Source organism: Paroedura picta, chromosome 16, assembly GCF_049243985.1.
Source record: "Paroedura picta isolate Pp20150507F chromosome 16, Ppicta_v3.0, whole genome shotgun sequence".
Taxonomy (NCBI): Eukaryota; Metazoa; Chordata; class Lepidosauria; order Squamata; family Gekkonidae; genus Paroedura; species Paroedura picta.
This window is the reverse complement of record NC_135384.1, coordinates 4,085,817-4,103,546: the sequence shown is the minus strand read 5'-3', so window position 1 is coordinate 4,103,546 and position 17,730 is coordinate 4,085,817. Positions and strand designations below refer to the sequence as shown.

At 43.0% G+C, this 17,730-nt stretch overlaps 2 protein-coding genes across 2 annotated transcripts; both read left to right on the top strand.

The window, feature by feature from the left end:
- The first annotated feature begins 1,819 nt into the window (after window positions 1-1,819).
- On the top strand, window positions 1,820-7,880 carry LOC143826577 (vomeronasal type-2 receptor 26-like). Its single transcript, XM_077315413.1, has 6 exons — window positions 1,820-2,118; window positions 2,943-3,234; window positions 4,358-4,663; window positions 5,707-5,934; window positions 6,052-6,178; window positions 6,979-7,880. Exons 1-6 carry the CDS (start codon window positions 1,820-1,822, stop codon window positions 7,878-7,880), a joined length of 2,154 nt encoding a protein of 717 aa, XP_077171528.1.
- Window positions 7,881-10,152: 2,272 nt separating this feature from the next.
- On the top strand, window positions 10,153-17,488 carry LOC143826576 (vomeronasal type-2 receptor 26-like). Its single transcript, XM_077315412.1, has 6 exons — window positions 10,153-10,502; window positions 11,370-11,661; window positions 11,804-12,097; window positions 13,434-13,661; window positions 15,607-15,733; window positions 16,496-17,488. The coding sequence occupies exons 1-6, from the start codon at window positions 10,153-10,155 to the stop codon at window positions 17,392-17,394; spliced, it is 2,190 nt and encodes a 729-aa protein (XP_077171527.1). The 3' UTR covers window positions 17,395-17,488.
- Window positions 17,489-17,730: the final 242 nt, after the last annotated feature.

Below are 17,730 nucleotides of genomic sequence, written 5' to 3'. Positions count from 1 at the left end.
TAGGTATATAATCCCAGTTACCCGCCTCTGACTCTGCTTTATGTTAATTCTCCCAACCAATCAAGAGACTGCTATTTTGGGTAATATTAAGCGGTGGAAGGTTAGTCCAAGTGAGGTAAATAAAAGAGAGCACAGTCTTTGGCAAAAAAAAAAATCAATGATCAGGAGAAAGGGACTATGAGGAACATATTGTAAAAACCATTGTTGTTGTTGTTATGTGCGAAGTCGTGTCCGACCCATCGTGACCCCATGGACAATGATCCTCCAGGCCTTCCTGTCCTCTACCATTCCCCGGAGTCCATTTAAGTTTGCACCTACTGCTTCAGTGACTCCATCCAGCCACCTCATTCTCTGTCGTCCCCTTCTTCTTTTGCCCTCAATCGCTCCCAGCATTAGGCTCTTCTCCAGGGAGTCCTTCCTTCTCATGAAGTAAAAAACCATAAAGATCAACAATAAAAGACATTCTTCAAATATATTCGTAACAGAAAACCAGTGAGAGCCAAAGCAACCCCAAACCCTCCTCCTAAGGGCTAATATTTGTTAAATTGAGTTGGTTCCATCTCAAAGATGTTCCTAATTGGGGCCTGACTGCCTACAGATGCCTTAGCATCTTCTAGGCCAAAGCACATAATTGGATAATTGGTTTCTTGAGAACCAGAGAGGCTCAGGATGGGAGGGGGAGGGTTAAGAGAGATGAGATAATTTTCCAGAGGGTTCCAACAGGGAAGTATTCTGATTGGTTCATTGTCATCTCCTGATTCGGGTAGGCCAAAAACTAGAATTGCCCTAAGAACCAAATATGTTAGCTTGGCTTTTCGGAGGCCTACATCTATGGGGCTGCTTCTGCTATGTAAAAACGATGCTTGAACTGTGGCCTGCAATTGCAATAAAGTAAGATTGTGCTGCCTAATGATCTTGTCACGGTGTTAGGGGGTTAGCTAGTTGTTATTGCTTTCTCTGTTGTTGCTTTCAGAGCTCTGTGCTGTATCTAATATATTTTGCTTAATTGATATTTCTAAAAAATCTTCTAATAAATCATATATTATATATATTGACAAAACGTCTGGTTATTGGCACACTCTTTGGAGTTCAGGCCTCACTGGCGGACTAATGATGACATATGGAATTTGGTCATTGGGCGACACATGGCCTGATCCAACATGACCTCACTTATGTTCTTAGAAATGGGTTCCTTAAAGAGGTGATGGGGATTCAGGTGTTGGAGATATTCAGGAAGAGCTGGATAACTCGGTTGTTTGGCAGGAGCTTGGAGGGGGTATGGACTGCAGCAAGATGATGTAAGATTAGCAATGAAATGTGCTGTTTTCAAGGTATCTTGTGTGTGGATTTTTAAATGTAGGGTTCAAAAGTGGCTCTCAGTGGGGAGGTGATTACCGCCCCCATAATTATGAAAAGTATTGGTTTCTGGCTTGTTCACAATAGATTTACAGGCTCCAGGAGAACAGTCAAGAATTTCTTCATCAGATAAATTATATACAAATGCATATAGAAGCAGTCAGAGACAGGGGTGCATGGCGAAGACCTTCCTATAGAACCGCCGAGGGTCAGATACTACTGAACGGATGATATCATCATCATCATCATCATCATCATCATCCAAATACATCTATCCTCATCAGAACTCCATTTGGGGGAACTCTATTTTGCATGTTCCTTTGCTACTCTTTGACAGAATAGAAGGATCGCATCTGTGGCAGGACCACTGCTGCTATTTTTCAGTACGTCGATTTCCTTTCCACACGGGCAGACTGCTGTTGATCTTGAGACCTGAGGGCAGTTCTTCAAATGCACTTCAGGGATGCAGATGAACAAGGAATATGAGGCGATAGATGAAAATGTAGCCATCTCTCTCCGGAGGGGATCTTTGGCCACCCGAATGCTGCTGAAACTCATGCTGCTGCCGATGTTCCCGGGTCCCAGAGTATCTGAGATGAATTCCATCAACTGCACCATATTCAACGATCCTTTTCCTATTCCTCACAAATTTTATCGGTCCGGGGGCTTCTTTATTGGTGGGGTCGAATCTCAGGCTGCATTCACAAATAGCCTTCTGCTTTTCACGGAACACCCGGCACGAATGGTGATTGATGATCCGGCGTAAGGATTCTCTATCTTTTTATAACTTGTTCTGACCCCTGGAGCTGAGATGAGATAAGACTGTAGCTTAGGTTACAATGCATTAACTTTTCTGTGTGCAAACGGGAATTCCAGGAATCATTGGGGTTATTTATTTGCCTGAATCTGATGACCACTGTTGACTCCCATTACGTCAAAACATGGATTTAGGACTTTACCATGGTGTACTGGGTTGTCCTCTTCTTATGATCACTACTGATTTCCCTGGGAAAAAATGCAGACTAGAATGAATTTCCAGAAGAGCTGCAGGCCCAGCGGGAGCTCATAGTGTTCCACAGGGCCTGCAAGTCGGAGCTCTTCCGCCAGATATATGAATGTCAGTGCAGGGTGTAAATTCGAGCCCCCCCCCCTTAAAGAAGACCTGCCGCTGATTGGAACATCACTAATGGTGGCCAGATGATGCATGCTGAGGCCCTTCCGGCAGGCCTATGGTTATGGGATGGGGCTTTTCATTTTCACCACCATGTTGTGCTTTGTGTGTGTGTATTTTAATGGGGGGGGGGTTAATGGGGATTTGATGTATTGGGGTTTGTCTTGTAACCTGCCACGTACACGTACACATGCATATCAACATAGTCCTCCAACTAAAATGCAAACTGATCTAATGGAGTCATACTACGAAGGCAGAAAGGGAGATTTAAAAAGGTACAATGAGCAAGCATTTCCATTCGTCATTAAAGCCCGTTTAGGTGCTACTGATTTTGTTGTGCCACTTCAGGCCAGCAGGTCTACCCACTTGAATCTTTTCACGTACAGTTTTTCGTTTTTATTATTTGCTCCTGCAGGTTCTTAACGAAATACTACCAGCACCTCTTGGCCTTGGCATATGCTATAAAAGAAATCAATGAGAAACCCAACTTCTTCTCCAACGTCAGTTTAGGTTTCTACATCCTCAACACTTACATTTTGGGAAGAATGACATATAAGGCCACCCTCAACCTTCTTTCTGCGCAACAGATGTTGGTGCCCAACTTCAGCTGTGCTACTCAGAAGAAACTCATAGCACTCATAGGAGGGCTAGTCTCAGACGTCACTGCTAATATTGCCACCATTCTGAACATCTACAAGACCCCGCAGGTAGACTGTATATGTAGAGGGATGGGAAATACACAGTGCTAATACGCAATTCACCAGTCTTCCTTAATTTGTTGTTGTTGTTTATGTCGTGTTGTAAATTGTTACTTGGTTGTTGTGATGTTGTACTGAAGAAGAAGAAGAAGAAGAGTTGGTTCTTATATGCCACTTTTCCCTACCTGAAGGAGGCTCAAAGCAGCTTACAGTCGCCTTCCCATTCCTCTCCCCACAACAGACACCCTGTGGGGTGGGTGAGGCTGAGAGAGCCCTGATATCACTGCCCGGTCAGAACAGCTTTATCAGTGTCATGGAGAGCCCAAGGTCACCCAGCTGGTTGCATGTGGGGGAGCGCAGAATCGAACCCGGCATGCCAGATTAGAAGTCCGCACTCCTAACCACTACACCAAACTGGCTCTCTGAACCCTGTATGTTATAGATTATTATAATGTTCCATGTGAAATTACATAAATGTTCCATGTAAACCGCCCAGAGCTGTAAAGAATGGGCAGTATAAAAATCCAAATAAATAAATAAATACATGCGCAAACAACAACAACTGTGCATTTCCTTTCAGCTCGCTTATGGATCATTTTCCCTAGCACAGGATGCCAGAAATCAATTCCCTTTCTTGTATCACATGGTTCCTAATGAAGCCCATCAGCACAGGGGAGTGGTCCAATTACTGCGCCATTTTGGTTGGACTTGGGTTGGCCTCATGGCTGTGGACAATGACAAAGGAGACACGTTTTTGCAGAACATAGTTCCAGTATTGACCGAGAATCGCATCTGTTCTGCTTTCATTTTCAGATTACCACAACAGGCTTATTTGGAAGAATTTATAAACTTGTTTTTAACTCAATGGGAAAAATATCCGGTTCTCTTGGACATGAAAGCCAATGTTTGTTACGTATATGGGGAACCACCAGCCATGATAATATTCCATTCACTCCTGTTTCAGGCACCCCTATTTTCTTTACCCTTACCTGGTAAAGTGTGGATTATCACATCTCACTGGGACTTTGAGTCAGCCTCTATCCAAAAGTTTTGGGATATTCAAAGTTTTCATGGTGCCCTGTCCTTTACAATCCATTCTAATGAGCCCCCTGGGTTCCAACAATTCCTTCAGACCGTAAGACCTTCTTGGGATGGAGGAGATGACTTTATCCAGGACTTCTGGGAGCAGGCGTTCAGTTGTTCACTGAAAGCATCTAATAAGGATGAGGCAAGTAAAAAGACCTGTACCGGGGAGGAGAAACTGGAGAACCTTTCTGGGATTTTGTTTGAAATGGCTATGACCGGCCACAGCTACAACGTCTACAATGCTGTACATTTGGTGGCACATGTTTTGAATGACATCCACTTATTGAACTCCAAGCACAAAAGAGTGGTGGGAAAAGGGAGGCTGGATATCCAGAATTTCCAGACACCACAGGTAGTTTATGTTCTTAACATCAAACATTACATCCTCCGTAGACTCTGTTGAAGTCTATTCAAGTTAATACAATGTGACACCCTTCCCGGTCCTCAGACCAGCATTCCTTGTGCACAACCTGCAAACATCCTCTCTGATTCCTCCTTAGCCACTATCACCTACGATTTACTCATGTGCCATTTGTGTAGCACCCACTCCCTATTCTTCAGCCTCCACCATAACCCCCTGATGCCTCCCCAACCACCTTAGCCACCTGTGTTTCCTCTGGTCTCCTCTGAACTGGAGAGCTGGTCCCTTGTTCTGGACTTTGGCCGTCTCTGCAGGTATCCCCGGTGCCAGCATTAGCTTCTCCTTCCTTACTTTGCACCTTACTTCTGCTGTGGGAGCATCTGCAGCCCCATTCTTTACTATGTCTTCCAGAGTGGTTGTCTTCTCCGACAGTTCTGGAAGACTTGCCAACTTGCCATATGGTTCCTCACTCACCTTTCCCCTAAGGTTTGTAATAGATACTCTTTTCAATGGACTTCACCAGCCACCCAGATTCAGCTATCCTGCCAGTGGTGGCTGTCCCCATCCAGTTTGGACATTATGAACTATTTATAAACTGTAGGAGAACATGAGCAGCTTTCAGGTCATGTCCAGCAGTGAATAATCAAGGGTTTTCAGCTATAAAAATCCAGAGGTAGAGTGAGATGAAGAGTTGTTTTGTATATCTCACTTTGCACTACTCAATGGGGTCGCAAAGTGGCATGTAATCACCTTCCTCTCCCCACAACAAGCACCCTGTGAGGTAGGTGGGACTGAGAGAGCTCTGACAGAATGGCTCAGTGAGAACAGCTCTAGTAGGACTGTGACTATCCCAAGGTCATCCAGATGGTTGTAGCGAGGAATCAAGCACTGCTCTCCATATTAGAGTTCACCCATCGCTCTTAACTACTATAGAGATAGACGCAGACAAATACACAATTTCAGATCTATATTTGTTTTTCTAAGGTGGAGATTTAACTTTTTCTCTTTTTATTTTATGTTCCCTTTCATCCCAGTTCCACCTGTTTTTAAGGACCATATGGTTCAATAACAGCGCTGGAGACATCGTGCATTTTGATGAATACAATGAATTAGTTACGGGTTTTGATGTTACCAACTGGGTAACCTTCCCGAATGGCTCATTTGTTCGAGTCGTAGTGGGAAGACTGGATCCCCACTCCCCTCCAGGCCAAGAACTAAGTCTTAATGATGCCCAGATTGTGTGGCATAGTCATTTTAACCAGGTGAGTTACACTTCCAGGTCCTTGATTGTCTAAACACAGCCTTTGGTAAGTAAGGCAATTTCGTTCAAGAAAAATAATACATTCTCGATGCAAATCTCTCTGTTTGTTTACGGGCAGGTTCTGCCTCTGTCTGGGTGCAACGACCCCTGCCATCCTGGCTACAGCAAGAGAAAGAAAGAGGGGCAGCAATTTTGCTGCTATGACTGTTATCCTTGTCCTGAAGGGATGTTCTCTGATCAGATGGGTAGGAGATACTATTGTGAAACATTTTGGTTCGTGGTGTATGTATGTAGAAGTTGGGAAGAAAAGGAGGCTGTTCCAGTAGGTAGGAGGAAAAAAGGGCAAGATGCAAGGGAGACCAGTTGAAATCAAAAGGACTGAACAAACTGGGTTGTTAGGAGTTTTTTTTTTTTACTTGTATGTATGCAGAAGTCTTTTATGGAATCAAAGCATGATTCCATCTATATCAGGACTGTCAGTATGGCCAATTTTGTCTACTCTCTCAACCCCACGTCCCTCAGAGGGTGTATGTTGTGGGGAGAGCAAGAAGAGCCAATAGTAAGCTGCTTTGAGACTTCTTCAGGTATTGAAAAGCGAGATAAAAACACACCTCTTCTTCTATGTCTTTTCATCTGACCAATATGGATGGCTTTCAGGCAGATATAGCTGACTGATAAGTATGTGGAAGGACAGAGAGTATTTATCTTTTCCTCCGGGGCGATTCTTTGATCTGCTTTTCCCAGGGAATTTTATAGTTAAACAAGAGAAATTGTCAGAACCCTGTAAGCCGTGTCCTCAGAACCTGCTGTGAAAGGGAAGAAGGAACAAGAGAGGTCCTCCTTCCTTGGCAGGAAGTTACAATTTTCCTGACACGCCAGCCCTAGCAATCTTATCTGTCACATCCGACAAAACCATCAACATTTTTGTGGTTAGAATTTTGAAAATGAGGGAAGAAGAGGAATTCCTCTCTAGCTCATGGATCCTATCTTTCTCTGAGATTCTCATTCTGGGATTATTCTAAAACTTCTCTTTTCTCCCCATCAGACATGGAAGCTTGTGTTAAATGTCCGGATGATCTTTACCCCAGCAGAGAGAAAAATCAATGCATCCACAAGCATATAATCTACCTCTCTTTCAAAGAACTTCTAGGGATGGTGTTAGCAGTGTTGGCTATTTCTTTATCTGTGGTGACCGTCCTGGTGCTTGGAACATTCATTCGGCACAAGAAGACACCCATTGTGAAAGCCAATAACCGTAGCCTCACCTATGTTCTCCTCGTCTCCCTCCTGCTGTGCTTCCTCTGTTCACTGCTCTTCATTGGGGAACCTGGGAAAGTGACCTGTCTTATTCGACAAGTGATCTTTGGCATTGTTTTCTCTTTGGCCCTTTCCAGCGTGCTGGCCAAAACCATCACCGTGGTTGTGGCCTTCATGGCCACCAAGCCAGGCTCCAGGATGAGGAAATGGGTGGGCAAAAAAATGTCATGGTCTATTGTCCTTTCCGGAACCTTAATTCAAGCAGCAATTTGTGTTCTTTGGCTCAGTACTTCCCCACCATTCCCAGATCAAGATATGCACTCCGTGTCTGGGAAAATCATTTTGGGATGTGATGAAGGGTCAGTGGCCATGTTCTACTGTGTCATGGGATATATGGGCTTCTTGGCCATTGTCAGCTTAACTGTGGCTTTCCTCGCCAGAAAACTGCCCGATAGTTTCAATGAAGCCAAATTCATCACTTTTAGCATGTTGGTCTTTTGCAGTGTTTGGTTGTCCTTCTTCCCTACATACTTGAGCACCAAAGGGGAATCCATGGTGGCCGTGGAGATCTTCTCCATCTTGTCATCTAGTGCTGGGTTATTGGGTTGCATCTTTTCCCCTAAATGTTATATCATTTTGCTGAGGCCAGAGCTGAACAAAAGAGAGCACTTAATTACCATTTTACAATAGTGTGTCCAAATAATTGAAGTCTACATGGTAGAGAGATCAACCATCAATGTACAATAAGAGAAGAGAAATTAGGGGTATTTAAAATAAAATAGAAGTTTTATCCTATCTAAATCTCCAATAGAGATTGTGATGGAATTCCAATCAGCAAGTCATTTGGTGCAGTCAGCCTTGGAAGGCTGTTGTTAAGCTGTTTAAGCAGCTAAGCTGTGACTGTGTGTTCACTAGTGGTGCTGGGTGGCCAGTGCCGGGATTTGCAACCGTGAAAAGTAGAAAAATTCCAGGACATGCCCTGAGAGTTCCCTTTGTTTGAGCTGACCTGTGCTCACTGGAGGAAGCAGCCAGCCATCATTACATCTAACTCTTTCTATCTGCTGATATGCGGCATGTAGTCCTGCCTGCAGCTTACCATAGAGGCTTGCAATGTGTTGTTTTTGTAACTACTCTTTAAGCTTTTTTACCCTGCTTCAATAAGGAGACTGAAGCAGATTAATCTGATATACATTTGTAATTAACCTTTCCAAGTAAAGATGGCTCTCTTGTAAACCTCAAAGTGCTGTGAGTCTTGATCTGTGTCTCATCCACAATGGTTACTAATAACTGCATACTATCAAAATGCTCAGCAGAACTGATTTCTCTGTTGAAACCAGGACACGCCACAGAACCAGAGTTGAAGAAAGGCTCTACAAAGCCATGGGTCTGTTTTGCTCACCAGGTCTGGGCTAGCTCCGGTCCTCCATAGAATCTGTCAGGTGTTGGAATGATTGATCCATCACCAGTTCTTTGACCAGGAAGACTCAAAAGCCTCTTTACCCAGGATCTGATACCAGTATGAGCAGAGGCACTCCTGCACTCTGACAAAGATCACCAGGGGTTAATATACTGTTTTCGAAAAGCATCAGTGTAGTCTTTCATGGCCAGGGCAAACAGAAAAGCCTCATGAAATTATTCTTGAAACATGTATTTGAATAGATTCAGAGCACAAAAATGCATCCATGTCTAATATGTCACACATTGTTTTTCAAAACTCATTTTCTTTAAGTGAACAGTCTGATGGCCCATTAATTCTTGAAGTCCATGTCTAATTTTTACCTTGTAATGATGTGCCAAGGATGAGAGCATGTGACTCCAACTATATTTTCCCAAGGAATATATTGAGTGGCTTCCGCACACTAATTTCAAACATCTCCCAGTCCATCAGCTGATGTCAACTAAAGGAATTAATATACTGACATATTATCCCTTAACTAATCCTTGACCAGGAGGTCCATCAAAGTTGATGTAAAATGGAGAAGTTAGAATGTGTCTGTTCTATACTAGAATCATAGAGTTGGAAGGGACCTCCTGGGTCATCTAGTCCAAACCCCTGAACCATGTGGGGCTCTCACAGCCCTATCGCTCATCCACTGTAACTTGCCACCCCCTTGAACATTCACAGAATCGGCCTCTCCTCAATAGCTAGATAAAGTTGCAGACAAATTAAGATCAATTGGGCTTGACCAGTTATTAGAAGGAGGCTTAATAAAAGCAAAAAGTTTGATCCATCAATGACTTTTGGACATTCTCCCTGGTCATAAACTACAGAAGTTTTTCTCAGTAGAGAAGTCATTATATCTACCCCCTAATTATGATTTCATCATTTCTGGCTTGTTAAGACTGGATGCACACGATCCAGGAGGAAAGTCAATACTAATTATTGTAGAGAAAGTATATAAATATTAGTTTTCTGCATCAGAACTTCATTTGGGGAAAGACGTGTCTTTTGGTGTTTGGCATGTTTCTTTGCTGTTCTCTTTATGGTACCTTTCCTTAACTTGATACTTTCTACGCATTTTTAAAAAAAAATCATACCTGCATACTATAGTTGCCCTAATTTCTTCTCTTTTCTGCACTCACTCAACTAGTTGCTTTTGCTAAATTTAAAACTGTGCCCATGACATATTTCACAACTATACACCTCATTTTAATGTAATCTGCATGCCTATTATTTGCTACTCTCTAGTCTCGTTATAAGACATCTGTTTGTTTCCATTTTAAGTGCCTTTATAGAAGGACTGGATACAGGAAAGGAATACAGAAGAGCGTTTTGAGTCCGGTGGCACCTTTAAGACCGGCAAAACTTTACTCAAAGTATAAGTTTTCGTGTGCTTGCCTGCACAAGCTTGTCTCTTGGATGAAAATATCTTGGTCTTAAAGGTGCCACTGGACTTTGCTCTGCTGCTTCAGACCAACATGGCCACCCACCTGAATCTAATTTTCATACAGACTGCTCTCGATGTTGAAGACTGAGGGAGATTCTAGAGTGCCCATCAGAGTTGCAGCCGCACAAGGAGAAATGAAACCAAATTATGTGGCAGAAGAAAACATTCCCATTTTTGTTTGGAAGGGATGCTTCATCACCAGGCTGCTGCTGCCACTCTTGTGTCTGCTCAAGCTTCCGCGTCCCATAGTATGTGCGAAGAATTCCAACAACTGCATCGTATACCATGATCCTTTCCCTATTCCTCACAGATTCTTTCAGTCAGGGGCTGTGCTCATTGGAGAGATCCCCAACACGGGGACGTTCATAGATAACCTTCTGTCTTTCATGGAACACCCTGCAAAAATGGTGATTGATGACCCCGCGTAAGGATTCCTTTTTCTTTTTATACCTTGTTCTGATTACTGTGGTTGCAACCAGGGTCCATTCTGCACACGTAGGATAATGCCCTTTCAACGTGCTTTGCCAGCTGCATTTTCCTGTGCAGAACAGGAAAATCTACTTCCAAAGTGCATTGAAAGTGCATTATCTATTGTGTGCAGAATAGGCCCAGGCTGCTGAGTGACTTGTGTTGCAATGTATTTACTTATTTTGTTCAGATGAGAATTCCAGCACACGTTGGGTTCTTCATTCCCCTTGCCTTTGCGTTGATTCCCATTGTGTCAAATAATGGTGAGGACTGAGGACTTTGCCACATGATAGTCTACTAAAATAACTTTCCTGTGCTTTTCCCTTGTCATGGTTAATACTGAATTCTTAGGCTAGTGATGTCAGATGGCCAGGAAGTGAAAGGCAGTATCTGTAAGAATATTTGTGGTTAGAATATCTGTCAACAATCCTACTATCCATTCTCAGAGACATGGAAATTGTGTGGGTTGAAATAGATTACAGTAATATACAATGCATACTTCTCCACCACAAAAACATGAACATGAATGTGATCTTGAAGAGCCATGTTTAGTGGCCACTATGGATAAAAGAGGATATTTGCAGGTGGGGGGAGAAAAGAAAAAGAAAGACAAGCAAATCTTCCATTGTACCATTAATTTTCCATTGTACCATTTTCATTATATCTGTAAAGAACTAAAGATTCCCATTTGTATTTATGCTACACTAACTTTTGTTATAAATGCCCAGGCAGAAAAGCCTGGTCAGAAATGAGACGCCCAGATAGAAGGATGAAATGGGCACGTGGTTTCTTTTTTGAAGATATCTGATTCTTCATTTTATAGGTTTATAACCAAAAACTACCAGCATATCTTGGCCGTGGCCTTTGCTGTAAAAGAAATAAATGAAAACCCCAACTTCCTATCTAACATCAGTTTGGGTTTCTCCATTGTCAATGGCAACGATTTCGGGAGGATGACATATAAAGCTACTCTCAATCTTCTTTCTGGACACCAAAAATTCATCCCTAACTTCAGATGTGCTACACGGGAGAAATTTGTAGCACTCATTGGAGGGCATTTTTCTGAAATCTCTGCTAATATTGCCACCATTCTGAATATCTACAAAACTCCACAGGTAGGCTGCATTCAGAAACATAAGGAAAACAGGCAGTGTAGACATGCAATTCAACCTGCTCCCTTAATCTATTAGGGGGGAAAAAACATATTAACTATACATTCATTTTCAGCTGGTTTATGGATCATTTTCCCTCACAAAGGGCGAAAAACGGGAATTTCCTTTTTTGTATGAGATGGTTCCTAATGAAGCTGAAGAACATCGGGGAGTTGTCCTATTACTGCGCCATTTCGGATGGACTTGGGTTGGCTTCCTGGCTGCAGATGGTGAGAACGGAGACAAGTTTCTGGAGAACATAGGACCAATACTGACCAAGAATGGCATTTGTGTTGCTTTCACATTCAGATTAGCCAGAACATCATATGTGGAAGAATTCTCAGAGCTGTTTCTAACTCTGTGGGAAAAATATCCGGTTCTCTTGGACAGAAAAGCCAATGTATGTTATGTGTATGGGGAACCACCAGCCATGATAATATTACATTCACTCCTGTTTCAGGCACCCATATTTTCATTACCCTTACCTGGTAAAGTGTGGATTACTACATCCTACTGGGACTTTCAGTCAGCCCCTATACAAAGGTTTTGGGATATTCAAGATTTTCATGGTGCCCTGTCCTTGGCAGTCCATTCCAATCAGCCCCCTGGGTTCCAACAATTCCTTCAGACCATAAAACCTTCTTGGGATGGAGAAGACAGATTTATCCATGACTTTTGGGAACAGGTGTTCAGTTGTTCATTCATAGTGTCTAATGAAGAAGAGGAAAATCAACAGCTCTGCACGGGGGAAGAGAAACTGGAGACCATTCCTGCGATATTGTTTGAAATGGCTATGACTGGTCACAGCTACAATATCTACAACGCTGTGTATTCAGTAGCGCATGTCTTGAATGACATCTACTTATTGAAGACCAAACAACAAAGACTGGTAGGAGAAGGGAGTCTGGTTTTTCAGAATGTACAGACTTCACAGGTATATTTATTCTCTTAACATCATTCTTCTTATCACCTGGAGCCAGCCAGAATACTTCTCAGTAAGGCTTTGAACTAGCATCCTCAGACTCCTTACAAAAGTCTCTTTACACAGTCTTGTGTACTCTGGCTAGTTATTTGAGTGTCAGAATTGTCTCTTTGGGTTCAACTCTTCTTTCCTTGACCTTGACCTCTGCTGTGCTAGAATGCTGCTCTTGCATCCCGCTGGCCAGATTGTTGCTCCAGACTTTGTCTGTCTGCTTTCCCTGTTGCTAACATTGTCACCAACTTTCCTACCTCTCATCTTTCTGATGTGGGAATGCCCCCAGATTTTGCTTTGCTCAATAGTTGTCTTCTCCACTTGCATCTCCAGAAGACATGCTCACCTGATATAAGGCTCCTCACTCAACCCCACACACCCTGAGATATGTAGGAACCTTTTTAAAAGAACTGTCCAGCCAAATTCCACCATCCTCCCAGGAGAAGCTGTCAAACTCCTTGTCTGAACATTGTCCAGCCCAACCAAACTGTCCAGCCTCAACCCCCAACCAAATCTTCCAGGACTGCCCCTCTATTTGCATCCAGTGCTTCAAAAACAAAAATTTTCAGCTAGGCAAATCTAGAGGTCAAGCTGGACCTAGATCTAGAACTAGATAAGCAGACAGACAGATGAGAGGTGAATAGAAGGATGGATGGGTAGAAAGATAGTTGATTGATAGACAGATGACTCCGTACCTATAGGAGACTTTGTAAAGCAGGACACTAACATGTGTGATTTTTGTTAATATTGTTTTTAAATCCAGATCCACGCTTTTTTAAGGGGCACTTTTTTCAATAATAGCGCTGGAGACACCGTGTATTTTGATAAATACCATGCATTGGTTACCAGTTTTGATATTACCAACTGGGTAACCTTTCCCAATGGCTCATTTATTAGAGTCCAAGTTGGAAGTCTGGATCCCCATGCCCCTCCAGGCAACATGCTAAGGCTGAATGATCAGCAGATTGTGTGGCATCGCAGTTTTAACCAGGTGAGTGACAATGGCAGGTGCTTGATTGTCTCAAGGCAGTCTTTTGTAAGCAAGCACATTTTTCTTTTCTTTTTTAAGGAATTAAAGTGCTGAGGCCAAATTTCTCTTTTTGACCTTCATGTTCAAGGGATATTTCAATAGTCTTTCAGCATTTGAATTCATGGGAAAGAGGAAATGACCCCCAGACCCTTTCCTGACATGTCAATATATGTCCTTATTTCTCCACAATTTGCTACAACCTTTGTGCATTCAAGGTTTGAATTTGCTAAAATGTGGAGTTTTATTTTTGAGATACATTCAAAGTTGCAACCCTTCAACATTGTAATTGCATGTCCAACCAGGTTAATAATTACGGCAGGTCAACAGCCCACTAGATAGGCTGTAGACTCCATGGTTTTATTTTTGAATTGTGGTGCCAGTGGTTAAAGGAAAAGGTAAAGGTATCCCCTGTGCAAGCACCAGGTCATGTCTGACCCTTGGGGTGACGCCCTCCAGCGTTTTCATGGCAGACTCAATATGGGGTGGTTTGCCAGTGCCTTCCCCAGTCATTACCGTTTACCCCCCAGCAAGCTGGGTACTCATTTTGCCGACCTAGGAAGGATGGAAGGATGAGTCAACCCTGAGCCGGTTGCTGGGATCGAACTCCCAGCCTCATGGGCAGACAGCTTCAGACTGCATTTCTGCTGCCTTACCACTCTGCGCCACAAGAGGCTCATGGTGTCAATGGTTATGCAGGCCTAAATGACCACAAATAAATTTCTTTGAGATTCCACAGTTCCACTCCAGTTCTGGGAGTTGTCCAAGGTCAGTGATCAAGCATCTGCTTGGCAAGCAGAATGCTTGAGTTGCAATCCCTGTCTTTTCCAGTTTGAAGAATCTGGCAACTGGACTAAGAAGAGAACCCTGACCTTGATGGAGCTATACGTGTTCTTAAATGTACTCACACAAGTCTCCCAACTCTAAATCTTGCTGTGGTCACAATGGATATTAGTTGAGCTATTTTTCTCCTCCCAAAAGAGCTGCAGTCATGCCCAAGGAAGCAACAAAAGTGATCTTCCCTTTTTGCAAAAAAGTATATTCAAAACATTGATCCATAAGGAATGTTATACCACACCATTCTCCCCAATGTATAACAATGCATTTCACATTATTTTTGTCTCTCCACTTTTCTACTCAACACAGCATTACATGGTAGGTCTAGGTGAGGGGGTGTATCTAACCTGAAACTCATCAGGCAACTTTCCTTGGCAAAGTCTGGACTCCAAGCTGGGTATTCTTGACCCAATCCCATCCCCTATAAAGGCATTGGCCATTCAGGAAAGTTATTAAAAGCCTTAGTTTTGTCGGTAGTGATTGTCTTTGCTGGCACCTTGAAAGTCAAGATTTGCTTCCACTGCAAATAACAGAGGCCCTTTCAAAAGAAAATCTGCTCCAGAATGATAGAATTTTATTCATTTTGGTTATGGCATCCTCCTGTCCAAATGTAAGCCTGGCCATTCAACCAGTGGGTTCTTGTGATCCATTTGACTCCCGGATTCCACTGTAAAACCCATTGAAATCTCCCCCCCCCCCAAGCAGGACAAGAGCCATCTCCCCTCTCTTCACTGCAACCAATGATTCCCTTGTGATACCTGATTTCCACTCTGGATCTCCCAAAGCTTTCACCCTCCAATCACCACTGACAATCCTGGCTTCAGCCCTCTGTAGCATTCCTGATATAAGAAGAGAAGGAGGTAAATGCAATGTTCGTCTTCCAAGACCTGGACAAGGGTGCTAACAATAGTACATTTGGTAGGTCATTAATTCATAGAGGAACCATATAGAAGAATCACAACCAGCCGTTTGTGCGATGCCGGCTCCAAACAATGTCTTCCATGTCATCATTTCTTGACAAGAGCTTACAGGACATTTTCTGATGCAAATCTCTCCATTTGTTTATTAGCAGGTTCTGCCCCTGTCTGTCTGCAATAACCCCTGCTTCCCTGGCAACAGCAAGAGAAAGAAAGAGGGAGAGAAATTTTGCTGCTATGATTGCTATCCATGTCCAGAAGGAATGTTCTCTGACCAGATGGGTAAGAGATGCATTCTTGCTCATGGTGTACAGTGTTGTATTGAATTGGACGATAGGTCCACTATGACCAGTATTCTCTAATCAGGTGGGCAGTGGCTCTCCAGAAGTAGCAGGTTGCTTCACTGACCACCCCTAGCACTATTAGATATAGCAAGTAAAGGAGGAGAAACCACATAAAAATGAAATCAAGAACCAGAAGGTTAAAGACTTCCAAATCTAAGGGCCAAGTAATTCTAGGTTCATAATATATAACAAACTTACTGCTATCAAATATAGAAAAATACATACAGTATTTGCTGGCGTATAAGACTACTTTTCCCCCCTGAAAAACATGCCTCCAAGTGGGGGGGGGGTCGTCCTATACGCCGGGTGCACTTCAGTTGGGATAGACATAGCTGCCCATAGTGGCCCATAGTACTGTAATGGAATGTAACAAACTCTATATTTTGAGTGGAAATGTTGGGGGGTCATCTTATACGCCCAGTCGTCTTATACGCCGGCAAATACGGTATATATGCTACAGTTGAATTAAAAGCATATGGCCCAATAGGATAGCCTAAAAGCAGAATACAATCTTACAATTATGTTAAATATGGATCTAATGCAACCTCGGTCATATGCGTTTGGTTCAAAAAGCCAAGCCATCACTGTGCTTTCAGGAGGAAGAGGCATTCCTCTAGAGTGCATGTATTTTATTTCTCTTTTAGAGTGGATATTGCTCACAGCTTGGAAATATTCAAATATTTCTTTCCCTCCCTTTCAGACTTGGAAGCCTGTGTCAGGTGTCCAGATGAACTTTACCCGAGCAGAGAAAAAAATCAATGCATCCACAAGCATATAATCTACCTCTCTTTCAAAGAACTTATAGGGATGGTGTTAGTAATGTTGGCTATTTCTTTATCTGTGGTGACCGTCCTGGTGCTTGGAACATTCATTCGGCACAAGAAGACACCCATTGTGAAAGCCAACAACCGTAGCCTCACCTATGTTCTCCTCGTCTCCCTCCTGCTGTGCTTCCTCTGTTCACTGCTCTTCATTGGGGAACCTGGGAAAGTGACCTGTCTTATTCGACAAGTGACCTTTGGCAGTGTTTTCTCTCTGGCCCTTTCCAGCGTGCTGGCCAAAACCGTCACCGTGGTTGTGGCCTTCATGGCCACCAAACCAGGATCCAGGATGAGTCAGTGGGTGGGCAAAAAAATGTCATATTCTGTAGTCGTTTCTGGTTTCTTAATTCAAGCAGCTATTTGTACTCTTTGGCTCAGTACTTCTCCACCTTTCCCAGAACAGGATATGCACTCGTTCCCAGACAAAATTATACTGCAATGTAATGAGGGGACCGTTGGCTTGTTTTATTGTGTTATAGGCTATATGGGCTTCCTGGCCTCCATCAGTTTCACTGTGGCTTTTCTAGCCAGAAAATTACCAGACACTTTCAATGAAGCCAAATTCATCACTTTTAGCATGTTGGTCTTTTGCAGTGTTTGGTTGTCTTTCTTCCCTACGTACTTGAGCACCAAAGGGGAATCCATGGTGGCCGTGGAGGTCTTCTCCATCTTGTCATCCAGTGCTGGGTTACTGGGTTGTATCTTTTTCCCTAAATGTTATATTTTTTTGCTGAGACCAGAGCTGAACAACAGAGAGCAGTTAATGAAGAAACCATGAGAACCCTAATTTTGCATTTCTTATAGACTAGATTAAGACAACCTTTCTCAACATTTTTTTTACCACTGAGAAACCATGTAAACATTCTTCAGGCTTCAAGAGACCCCAGAAGTAACACAATCATGCAGAATATGGTTGGGAAGCAGAGCTGTGTACATGCCAGCCCGGAGTCCCATCTTCTGGAAACTACTTCCCAGATAGGACTGGAACCACTTCAGATTTCATCCCAGATAGGTGTTCCAGAAGAATATCATATTTGATCATATCCAAAGCCACTAAGAGGTCTGGGAGAATCACTAGTGTCACACTTCTGTTCCACTCCCACGGCAGATCATG

Excerpts from the sequence above, each read along its gene's own strand:
- LOC143826577 (XM_077315413.1), top strand. The coding sequence starts at position 1,820 with ATGCAGATGAACAAGGAATATGAGGCGATAGATGAAAATGTAGCCATC. Across the intron at positions 4,664-5,706 it reads AGAATTTCCAGACACCACAG|TTCCACCTGTTTTTAAGGAC; the intron begins GTAGTTTATGTT and ends CTTTCATCCCAG. Across the intron at positions 6,179-6,978 it reads GATGTTCTCTGATCAGATGG|ACATGGAAGCTTGTGTTAAA; the intron begins GTAGGAGATACT and ends TCTCCCCATCAG.
- LOC143826576 (XM_077315412.1), top strand. The coding sequence starts at position 10,153 with ATGTTGAAGACTGAGGGAGATTCTAGAGTGCCCATCAGAGTTGCAGCC. Across the intron at positions 11,662-11,803 it reads ATATCTACAAAACTCCACAG|GGCGAAAAACGGGAATTTCC; the intron begins GTAGGCTGCATT and ends TCCCTCACAAAG. Across the intron at positions 13,662-15,606 it reads GGCATCGCAGTTTTAACCAG|GTTCTGCCCCTGTCTGTCTG; the intron begins GTGAGTGACAAT and ends GTTTATTAGCAG.